At 39.8% G+C, this 12,619-nt stretch overlaps 1 protein-coding gene across 3 annotated transcripts in view; it reads right to left on the minus strand.

Moving 5' to 3' along the window:
• The window catches only part of foxj3 (forkhead box J3), a 99,105-nt gene that overhangs the window by 55,970 nt on the left and 30,516 nt on the right, over positions 1-12,619 (minus strand). For all 3 annotated transcript variants that reach the window (XM_026167616.2, XM_026167617.2, XM_026167618.2), the window contains one exon: positions 2,725-3,219. In XM_026167616.2, coding sequence (XP_026023401.1) covers positions 2,725-3,045 — 321 coding nt within the window. In that variant the 5' untranslated portion in view covers positions 3,046-3,219. The remainder of the gene's footprint in view (positions 1-2,724; positions 3,220-12,619) is intronic.

A 12,619-nucleotide genomic window follows, 5' to 3' on the forward strand; every position in this document is an offset into this window, starting at 1 on the left:
ATTGTCCACTTCTTTGTACATTCTCTCACATCCATTCTGATGGTGTTGTCAATCTCCCTCCAGGAATTTGCTGAAATCTATGAGTCCTTATATTGAGGCTATGATTATTATTTCTTATACTGAGGTGATGATGGTTATTCTCTCACTGACAAATTCTAATTTTGCAACAGAAAAGTAGCCAGAAATGCACAGAAGGCATCAACAGTCTTGAAAAGGCCAATCTGAATAGTGAATTGTGGTTCCTTTTACAAGGAGGTGCTAGTTGGGTTAGAGCGTACAGTTTCAGAGGGATTTGAGGTTAAGATATACCCAAGATGTAGATTTAACACATTAGAATAAATCTTCCGTTTGGCATGTTGAATTTGTACCCTTTAAAAAAAAAAAAAAAAAAAAAGTTTATACAATTCGTGGAAAAAAAATAGTTATCAATACACTGATGCCAATTCATTACATTTTAATAGAAAATGCATTAAACAGATCTTCAAATTATTTAAGCAGGGTCACTACTCTATGACTGTTTATGGCAGCAGTTATGAAATGAATGAGGGTAAAGTGAAGGCAAAAACACCCAACTTGAAGAGAAGAAGATGAAAATCAGAGGGGTGTAATTTTTGACCACTGGTGAAACCAAATCAGAGTTAATCATATTTGTTGCCAGATTAGTGTGATTAGATAATAACAATACACATGCTGACACCACGCTGCAACAAATAAACACCTAAAGACCACATGTAGGGATATTTTTTCTTTAAAAATTAAAGCAATGGTGGGTGCTTGCCTTGTACTGTATTGCAGAGTGTCTGCATCGTGATAAGCATCATCATAGCAGACAGCATATCACGACAGCGTCATTACACGTTTCTACTATACCCCTCATCTAAACCATTAATATGATACACAGTTTGAAGTTTTGAAATAAATTAAACATTGGTATCAGCTACAAATGAAGCCACATACACATCCTTAATGCTACTTCTACTTATTTAGAGTGTAGGCTTTTTGCAACAAGTTTACATAACGTCCTGTTCTTACTGACTGTTGGAAAAAGCCACGCTTCACAACATAAGAACCAAAAGACACATTAGCAGCAAAACACTTGGGTAATTTAATATAATTTCTTCTTTTCTGCTGTAACTACAGTGGAACTGTAACTCAGTGGGAAGACCAAAGCGTCAACCCTGCCAGCAGCATCAGTTTGATTCCCACTGAGGCCACCCACTCTAAAATGTATAAAAAGTGTGTGTATTCACAGTGCTTGGGATAAGTGTCAACTACATGCTATGTCTTATCTACAGTTATTTTAGTTGGGCTAGTCTGTCACACCCTCACATTTCTGAGCAGTAAAGTCTGTGGATATGTAGGAGTTCACCAAGTCCACTACAACCCACCTAAATTATCATCTACTCATGGCTGCTCTGAATAAGAAAGCAGCATTTAAAGTATCTCAGTAGGTACAGTCTATCCAATGATTGCAACATGTTCTGCAACTGGATTTCCTCACAATCCAAAAACAAAGGCGGTGAAAAACGCTCCTCTAGCCTTATACCAGCGTCTGGCGAAAAATCATTTGGCAATGAATTTAACATTTCATTGCACACGGAGGTAGGTGGTATACAAAATGCAGAGCTGAAAATGCCTGTAACTCAATGCAGGAACACATGCAGTCTGACGGCACATATGCTGCTGTGTTACTGACAACTAAATAAGGGATGATGAAGGTAAAAGAGGAAACAAAGGCTGCAAAATAAAACAATTCATTTCCTTACAAAAGGGGCCTTGCCACAAAAGCTAAAATCAATCCATTTATAATAACACATGCTTTCTCATCTCCCCCTCACACACACACCTCAGTGCAGCCTGTACACATGCCAGATCTTGTCGCCCCAGGAAATGGGCTTCATACATCTTGTCTGACTGCAATAAAGCAGTGCCTAAGATTCTATTTCCAATAAACGTCGACTGATTGGAAAACTCATTCTAATATCAATTTCCATCTGGGCCCTTTAAAAGGCAATCAGCATAGCTTCATCTCGGTATATCATGGGCTCCTTGAGATGATGACACAGCACTGGCTCTCTCCTTCTGCATAATGGCCTTCTCCTATCAAGGCATCTGCAATGAATAATACCACCCATGAATGGGCTATTTAGTCTGTGTTCGCACAGATAGGGGCCACTTCCCTGAATATTAATCCAGGGTTTTACACTTCATATGGTTCTCTCAGGGCTGCACCATTTTTCATTCGGAGGACTGAGGCACTTAGTGTGATTTGGCACACTCATAGTTTCTCTCCAAGCTTTCTCAGAAGTGACAATGGTGATTACCAACAGAATCTCACTTTGTTTAAGACATCCAGATCCCACCAAACTACAATTTAAGTCAAAGAATTTCTTCGACGAATGTTGTCAGCAGCTCATCTCAAAAACGTAAGGTCAAAGGAGAATCTAACCAAACGCACAGCCAAATGAATTTTAAAAGAGCAACAACGATAATATTCAATATTCTGGATATCAGATGTCTGTTAAAGGATAACCTTGGTGGTTTTTCTAAATGTAATAATGTACAGGTCTGAACAGCTCGTTTTGCCTTAGCATTTGCTTTTCAAAAAAATAGAAAACAAATAAAACATGGCAGTCAAAGCATGAAAAGCCCAACTAAATGCAAAATTATTATTGCATTTCCTCATCTCCATAGAATTAATAGTCAAGATTTCTTTTTCCTCACCTTCCAGCCACTGCCCGCCTCCCTGTAGTAGGGAAAGTTATCACAGATCCACTGGTAGATCTCGCTCAGTGTCATCTTCTTCTTTGGCGAGCTGTTGATAGCAAACGTGATAAGGCTGGCGTAGCTGTAGGGCGGCTTGCCATCCTTGTGCTGCTGCACCTCCTCCTGGTCCAGCGTGGTGTTGGGATCGAGCAGGGCGCTCTTCTTTCCCATGCCGGGCCCGTGGGCATTCTGGGCATCAGCCTTGCGAATGGCCGCCTGCATGGTTAGCTGAGGGAGCCAATCCATGGAGGTCAGGCTGCTTTCCAGCTCCGACGTCATGGTGACGACCGGCTGGACAAAAGGGGGTGGGGAAAATGTGAAGGTGTTGGTGGTAGCTGTTGGTGTTGGTGACTGATGGAGAGCAGACCAGGTGTGGAATAACAAAGGCGAGTGGGGAATGAAGTTAAGGCTCCCTCAGCTCAGGACATCAGCATACCATCTTCTGGAGATCAGCTGTAGAGAAACAGCAAAGAGACATGCTTAAATAAGTCAACCAGCCTGTGTGATAAGGAGAAATTAAACGTTGGGAATGTAGAGAAGGAAACAGCTCCAATATCAAAAACCAGGCGTGTTTATAAAGCATGCTTATATTTGCTGTGCAGTAGATCACAAGCCAACCACTTTCTCCACCACTTGCTGCTCTGAAAGCTGACTCATAGCTGGGACTCCATCTGCACAGAGAGAGTAAATGCCAGGCAATTGTTTTCACAACTGCCAGCCAAATGGGGGAATGGCTCAGGAGGAATTCCGACTCTCTTGAGGGTAGTAAACCCCCTCTCTATTTTTCCTGCCTGCCTCCTTCCCCACCACCCCTTCCCCCTCAAATCGACCCTCTGCTGTAAACAAGCCAGCTAGTGTCATCTTGCAAACTGTTTCGCCGCCCGTAACAGCCTGTCTCGCTGTCCCTCTCGGCACACTGCCCTCTGCGTCTTAAAATAGGGGGGCAGAGAAAAGCCTAAAGTTACCAAGATAGGTTAAAGGGTGTGTGTGTGTGTGTGTGTGTGTGTGTGTGTGTGTGTGTGTGTGTGTGTGTGTGTGTGAGTGAGTGAGTGAGTGAGTGAGTGAGTGAGTGAGTGAGTGAGTGAGAGAGAATGAAAATGCAATCAGGCTGAGGGGAGAATGAGGACTCCTCACCGAGTTGTGGGATTTTTCTCTTGACTAAGCACACTCACACAAGTGTGTTTGTTAGTGTGAGAGAGCATGTGAGAGTTTGAGTGCATGTCAGGCTGGAAATAACACAGTCTTGACAACACTTAACAGGTCAAATATCTTTCAAAAATAGTGTTTGTGTACCCTTGTGATGCCACTGAACCAGATTTTTCAAACTTTTTAAGCACATTTGAGAATGAGTATTTTTGCTAAATACAACTAATAAATTTTACTTGTTATACTAATAATTATTTTTATTACAACATGCTACAAAAAAGGAACCTCGGTTTGTCTGAATGCAGTTTTACAAGTATTAAAAATATCTACTCCATTACTGACATCGAACTTTTAAAATCTCAGATTTGTTTTATATCCGTTTACTTAATGAGCAAGTCAAAAAACATGGCAAGACAGACACAAAAAACATAATTTATATGCTGCTCTGCTTACCATCTGAAATGCATCAGGAAGAGTACGAAATTCCCAAATTGGCCGGCAGTTTGTGAGAAGCAGTATATGGCTGTCCCTTTCAATTGATCTCTCACAGTAGGGGTTAGCTAGTGCCCAGCAGCCAATTCAATATCTGCTATCAGTGCAGACAGGCAGAGCAGATGATGAAGGCATTTCCACACATCCAAACAGAATTCGGAGAAAGGAAAAACCAAAACCGGCTGCGGGAGATCATTAATGGATTGGCGCAGTGGTCTTAAATCTTCCCTTAGTATAATCAGGGTCAGGTTTCATCAGCCGCTGTTAAGTTTCTAATCCAAGTTTTTCTGAACAAAATGCATTAAAATATTTTATTCATTCCATTTCTTGCCTGCTATTAAACTGATATAATTCCTATAAAGGATGCTCCGAGTATCAAAAACTCCCATTTTCAGGGCTAAGAAAGATGGATCTGACAGAGAAAAGTAGCTATGGTTACCTTGAATTTATGCCAGAATGTTTCAAAAACTACTTTTATGTTTGAGCCCCCCCCCATACACACGCTATGTGTACCCAAACTCTGGGCGTTTGTAACATACAGAGCATGAAGGAAAACATAGAAACACTTTCTGCTGGAAAATGAAAAGTTTAGAAAGATGTTTTGATACTTGATTCCCTCCTTGATATTGTTACCTCGAGAATCTGTGGTAATGGATCAAAATCAAGCTGTTCAGACAAGCCTTATGAAACTCAAACATATTTTGAATCTGTTGTTTTTATTCTTCATTAGCACTTACATCATGGCTGTTCACGGACAACACAGGAGAACTGAAACTTCTCCCCCATCCTCTGCAGTCATGAGCAGACTGATAAATGAAGAGGCTTGCTGACTGACTATACTGACAGGTGAGTCAGACTAATGGTGAATAACTCTTCCTCATCATACAAATAAATACAAGGCATCTCCACCCTGTAACTGAACTGAAGGTGACTCACAGGGCTGCTGACAGTAATTTTCCCTCTATGAGTAGAAGCCCACTGAAATACAAAACTAATTAGATTTTAAAATTAATCTACACATTATACACCGTACAGGCCTCCGGTACAGATTTTACATCAGTGTCGTGCAGTCTCTGAAAGTGCAGCCAGTACAGCGTCCATTTTGAGATACTATGTGGTACTCTTAAACTGATCTCAGTTCAGTCAATAGCCCATTTAATTGATGTTCACACTGTTAAGTAGGGTTGCAACTATTATTTTAATCAATCAATCTGCGGAGCATTTCCTCGACTGATTAACTGCTGGGCCAGCACACTTAGCTTTAATCTTGTGTCATGCTTTTGTCCTATCACAGATGTTCTGAAAAAGGCACAAAGCACACATGAATGACAAGGTATAACTATAATATCCGACAATTTGTCTTATAAAAATTTTTTTAAGTAATTAATTTCTCACTGTTTTATTGTTGATCCACTATTTGACTAACTGTTTAGAGCTTGTTCAACACAAATAATCAAGATTTAATATGAAATACTTTGCCTACATTAAAAGAAACTAACCCCAGGTTACAGTCTGTCACTTAGTTTAGACTGTCAGAACATGCCCAAGCGACAGTATTGTTTGGCCTTTGATTTGAGTCTGTTGCTATGCAACATGCTGACGTCACAATACGTCACTGAAAGTTTTGTTGGTTTCAACTTGTTGTTACTGATGTGAAATTACGATACAATGCTGTCATAAGGTCCTGTAGGTGCATAAATGCTACAAATAGGTCCTTTTAGCCCATTTCTAAGTAGTTGCAAGATAACATGACCATGTCTTAATATTCAATATAGATAAGAACCTTCAGGGGACCAAGACAGAGTAAAACACACACTGAAGTCAACTACAAAATAAAAGTTGACAAAATGTCAGGCAATAAGCCATGCTTATACATCAGTGTTTTTGTACAAGTATTTCTAAAAGTCTGCCCCTCCTGCATTATTAAATACAGCATGTTGCCATCAGAAAAGCAGAAGAGAGTTAAAAGAAAAGAGAAAAAAAGAGAGAGACTTATGTGTAATGTTTTCACAAAATACTGAGCATAAAGGGGGCATGCAAGGAGGAAGCAGGCTGAGCCTTCTGTTGGCCAGCAGAGGTGAGGTGACTGAGACAAGGGTTGATGAAAAGTGCTCCGCCCGATACATGGAGACACATGCCATTTGACCCTCCACGCTAATGATCCAGCTGCTACATAATCTGCAGGGCCAAGATGGTGACTTAATTAGAAAACCTTGTGCTGTGGCAGGAATGATGAAGCGCAACACAAGGAGGCAGTAAGACGGCCTCCCAGCTGCCTTCATTATCCAAGTAGTGGGACAGTCAATGCAGGGATGTGCCCGAGCCCACTGCTGCATCACAGAGGGCTGTCTGATTACATACACCAACAGATTTGGGGGTGGGCAGAGGAGGCGGGGAAGACGAGAAAAGCCAGAGGACATGGAACGGTGGGGGTGAGCTTGAAGGGCACAACCTAGATGACATCAGGCCTGGTACAGAGCAGAAAGTGGAAATGGTCTGCATCCAAGGGGTCTTTGAGTTCAGGCTGTATCATTAGGTGCCAAAGGGAAAAGGCTGCAATGCCACACACATGGAGACACTTTGATCTAGCTGTAGGAAAATGAGGTTCCGTCACTGTCATCGCCAACAAAAAAAAAGAAAAAAGAAAAACATCTTTCTCCCTCTCTCCACTTTAATTTGTTTTTAGAATGGCGTGCCAAGAGTATTTTTTGAGTGCTGAGAGGGAGAAATGGACAGTCAAATCTATTCTCTATTCAAGACTCAACATTTCTTTATCCTCCAGGGATTAATGGCAGATTTAGTTCTGAACGAAAAAATGAAGGCGTATTTGAAACATCTTAATTTACCAACTTCTTGACAGGACTTATCAACAGTCCTGCTGCCAGCAGAGCACTGACAGCAAATCAGTGATTGTGTTTGGTGTCTCAGCTACTAAGTTTGAAGTGGCTCAATCAAACTGACAGCATGGCTATAATACATATGCCAAGATATCTTTTATTCAAGAATCCCCAACGAGGCAACAAGCTGAGTAACGACCAGGGATTACTCAACGTAACACAGCAGATTACGTCAACTCGTGTTAGGCAAGCATGTACCGAGCCACCAGTCAGCAACTGCGTCATAAAATCAGTGCTGTACTCCCGTCACCACTATTGCAAAATTCATGCCTGCACTTAGCAAGCACTTAAAATTTTAGTACCCACACAACAATGCATGGCCCAGAGAGAAATTAATATTTCAGCTGTGATATTAATACTGTGTGTGACACTTAAATGACTTCAAACATTTTTTACAGTGACAGTAAGCATGTCTTTAATCGCAATTTAGAAAGCGAGGAGGGTTGATGAATGGGTGAACGTCTGCATGAAGTATACTAACATCATTACAGGCGTGTACGTACAGAGTGTTTCCTGAGATGGCTAAACAATGTCTGGAACCTTCTTCTGTGACATCGGAGGTAGGGATACACTGTATCTTTCCAAAATAGACAGTTTCATACTTAACCACGTTATGCAGCAAATGGTCGGATGCGAGGGTATGAAAATATGCAATCTTTGAACTCTGAACCACAATCACATCTCACTGCAGCCTTCTGAAAGACTTCCAAACAGCAGTGTTTAAGATGTGGTATGACCCAATCGGCGTAGATTTTTACTGGATCGTGAAGAATAAAACCTCCAAATGTTCAGGTGTGTTTCCAGTTCACTCTTTACTTTGGCACTTACACAGCTGCTTTTAACTAGGTATTAATTACCATAGCTCCTTATGGCTAATTAGCATAAGCTACATGAGCACATGGCTGATTTGCATCAGATAACATCTAAACATTACAAGAGCCATTTCGAAACAGCCATTCCTGAACCTATACTTACACAAAAGCATTTACAACCACCACAAAATGAGCGCTCCGTTTACAAAAAAAAAACAAAAAACTTAACTGTGCATTACAGCTCAGAGCTTGGCTAACTACACAGTAAGCTTCAGTGAAACGACAAAACGAAATCTTGGTTATTTTATTGCATTTATATTTAAGCTTTACACAGTGCCTCGTCTCTAATATGTTATTTATTAATAATGCAATGGGAGGTCATAGCAGTAGCAACAGGCTTGGGTTGTGGGGTATCAGCAGTGGAAATCTGCATGGCAGCTTTGGCTTGTCCAATTTCATCCAACAGCTCTTAACCAGCCTATTAAATAGTCTTACTTACATAAAGCTAATAATTATATTCATACAATATGTCAATACATATGACACAAGAGGGGACCTTGAGCAACCATCTCTATGTGACAATTCTGCTTAACATTTGTGACCTATACTCTAGTTTAACAGTTCTGAACCTGGGACTGCATGCACAATACAAAAGTTCAATCTGTGTCCAGTATCCAGCTTTAATAGCAATTACAGCCTCAGTTTCAAACAACTGGCAAACATATACTAATGATTCCTGAAAGACGAGCATGGAATTCAAACTGTTGCAATATACTGTCTCTTTCCCTCATAAAATAAATTCTCGAGCTGACCACTGTTGTGATTTGACACTATATAAATACAACTGAAGTAATGTTTTGAGAAAAACTACCCACAAAATATCCTATAAAAAGGTCACTCTGCTCTTGTCACACATTGCCTCAGTGCCAATGAATGAAACTAACAGACAGGACATTCATCAAAAAGGGAACTAGTAACTGAAGCAGAAGTGCTGCATGCACACGAAAGGGAAGTAGGCAGAACAAAACGTGAATTAAATAGGTTTTACTATTTGAATTAGTTTTTTTTTTTCCTGTCCAGAGAGAAAAGCAAAAAAACAACAAACAAACAAACAAACAAAAAAAACAGGCTATTGTGGATTTGCAGTAGGAAGCAGCACTTAAAGAACTGACATGCACCCCATAGCCAATGCAAATCAAAAATAACTGCACTAACTGAAACAGCAAGCAGGTTTGTCATCGGTCATTTCTCTCTCTCTCTCTCTCTTTTTTTTTTTTTTTTTTTTTTTTTTTTAAATGCAAGGTCAATGAATCAGAAAAAATAAAACCGTTATTATGCTTGTCTAAAGAAATGCATGTGTTAACCTGCATCTCGAGTATCTGTGTATCAAAAAACAGCGCCTGTCACTGTGTCTGTGCTCACTGCAGGAACTACTGAGGACAATGCAAAAGCTGTCATTTTAACTCGGCATGAGTAAAAACATGTTTATACGTGACTCTATACTAGCGCTGGGCGATATATCGTTTTTTGTTTTTTTTTTAAAATATCGATATATTTTTATATGAGATATAAGATGTGACGATATCCTTTATATCGATATAGTCTATGTTACGTTATAATTATAGTTGTGGAGCCTCTCTTTCGTCCACTTTTGTCTTTACGCAACGTTACTCGACCTCGCCTCTCTCCTTCACTAAACACAACTCCCCCTCCTTCCCCATCGCTTCACCTGCAGGCAGCGACAAGATGGACATGGCAAATCTCCGTTAACGAGTTACTGCGCATCGCCCCATGCGTGGGGCTGGACGGCGTCAACGTGTTAATGACCTAACCACGCTAACAAGCTAACCACGCTAACGCCATGCACGGCCTGAAATCCTTTCATTTTCTCAAAAGTTGACAGCGCGCCTTATGTATGAATTCTGGTTGTGCTTGACCGCGAACCGATTTAATGTGGTACACAGCGCTCAGCAATCTGTCAAAAAAAAAAAAAAAATGTTTTAGTACGACTTTGGTAAGCTACAGAGCTGCACCACTTGATGGATTGTCGGAGCATTATGGCTACCGAGGAGCCTCGCGTAGTAATACGTACTGTGCTTCAACGTAATATTACCGTCTTGTGTGTGTATAAGGACCATAAATGGCACCTGTTAAGACACATGGTTACAAAGCGGATTTCAAACTCCAGGCTGTCAGTCACGCAGTAGAACTTTTGGGAACAGAGCTGCTGTGAAATCTGTCTTTGTTATTATGCTCAGTGTATTTTAGTTTACATTTTGACTGCACAATTGTGAGCTCTTTGTTATGCACAAAAACAACAGTTTTCTTTTATTTATGGAGCATTATTATTTAATAAATGCTCAATTTATTTTTGAGTAGTTTTTTTCATGTACATCTGTGCTGTATGTTAATAAAAGTGCCTGTGTGACATCTGGGACACAGCTTTGACTAAGAACTGTCTTTCTGTTCTTACTTTATGGTTTTAAAAAAAAAAAAATATCGAGATATATATCTTATATTGCCATCCAGCTAAAAAATATCGAGATATGAACTTTGGGTCATATCGCCCAACCCTACTCTATACTATAACACAAGGTGAACACGGTATACAAATTCTCTACAATTAAAGCTTACAAAAACGTTTGCTCAATATGACTAATTATTATAGGTGTTTATACCAATCAGCGATTAATCAGCGATTAAGTGGGGGGTGCAAAGTGACCACTCTAAATATGTTGACTGGAGTGTGGGGTGAACTGAAGGGGTTACATTTCAAAATCCTTAGTCAATTCCCTTCAGACCCTTTAGGTGCATCTAAAATACAACCCCTTTCAGATGCATAACTCTCTCATTGCCTTTATCTAAAGGCTCCTCCCAGTTTCATCCAAACATTTCAATGGCTCTGACAGACAGAAGAAGCCCCAGTACTAGTGTTATATCATGTCCTATGTGTTAACAGTACATCAGAGATGTATAATGCATTATGTCAGAGTTCGCTATATTTTGATATTATTTTTGATAACTGAAGCCATGTAATCCAAGTAGCCACGCTTTAATAAACTTCAGTAAACAGATGGAACAAGTGTTAAACTGTAGCTTGCAAACCACACTTCGCTGGCCTGAAGTGCAGATCACAATGTAATTTGCTGTTAGATTCTGATCAATTCCATCTCTGTGTCAGGGATAATTTTTCATACATAATTAACGAGGTTACTGCTGTTGTGCCACACGTCTAAATGGGCAGAACTCTTTGGATTTGGAGAGGCTTACGGATGACTTGTGATGCAGTTTGGCACTGCGAGTGTGTAATAAACTCAGAAGAAAGGCTTCCAGAAACAGCTGGAAGCAACAGACGAACTTCAGCTCCCGTTAGCATTTCATCAGAACTCGGATTACAGTCATTAACGGGGAATCTCATTAGACTGGCTCCTCAACGCGGTTAGGACTTAACCATAAATGACGTGAAATTGTAGATCAAAGTGAAGGAACACTCAAAATGCAACATACGTGAAAGGTGTTTGGCATTTCTGGAGAGTTCTGTATACACCTTCAATAACTGAAGGCATGCAAACAGAGCGTCCTGCACTCTGATGTTTATGGATCAGTGTAGAAATGTGTTGCTCTCTGTCCATTGTGCAACAAAAAGTCTGTTTGTTAACATTGTTATTTGCAAATATTGCTATCCCTACTGTATAACAAGAATAAACGTATTTAGGATAATGCAGCATCACCTCATAATAGATCCTACTCAAAGTATAACATAGACGTCTATGGATTTTCAGGACACTGTGTGCAGCAGCGTGTTTGAGGAAGGGTTACTAAAATATCTTAAATGCGTTCATTTTTTAAACATTTAGAATTGAGAATTTTGTTCAACACAAGTCAACAAAAGTTAGAATGACTTAAATTACTTTCAATATGTTTTTTAAAGATTACTGATAGTTGACCTCACTTCCTAAGTGAGTTACCAGCAAGAGTCTATGTGAAGACATCTCTTTTTATAGCCTCCTAGGACCTGGCGTCCATATATGTGGGTGGACATCACATTTTCGGTTATTTAGACCAAAATACTCAATTTTGCTCTACAAAGGCCTGATGTCCACTTAGGAGGACATTATACTGTTACTGTTCTATCGAAATCTTGAACGAATATCCTCATACGTGGCTCTCATTTTTTCTTAGAAACAAAAATCAGGTAAAAAAAACGAACAAAAAAAAAAAAATCTGGTAATTCTTTGTTTTTACATTCATCGGGCCGCAATATGCCCAAATATCAAAGAGAAATCAAAAATGCATGCCGTGTAAGAGTTCGGGTCTTAGGTGGTTAAGGCTCTTTGATTAAGTTGTAAAGCAAGGCAGGACTAGTTTACTGTGCAACCTAAACTTTTTTTTTTTTTTTTTTTTCACCAATCTCAATTTATTCAGTCATTGGCTAGCATTAGAAATATGTAAATATATATACACACACATTAGTTATACAAAATAGGTCATCAGCTGCATTAATCC

This window comes from Astatotilapia calliptera, chromosome 5, assembly GCF_964374335.1.
Source record: "Astatotilapia calliptera chromosome 5, fAstCal68.1, whole genome shotgun sequence".
NCBI classification, from domain to species: domain Eukaryota; kingdom Metazoa; phylum Chordata; class Actinopteri; order Cichliformes; family Cichlidae; genus Astatotilapia; species Astatotilapia calliptera.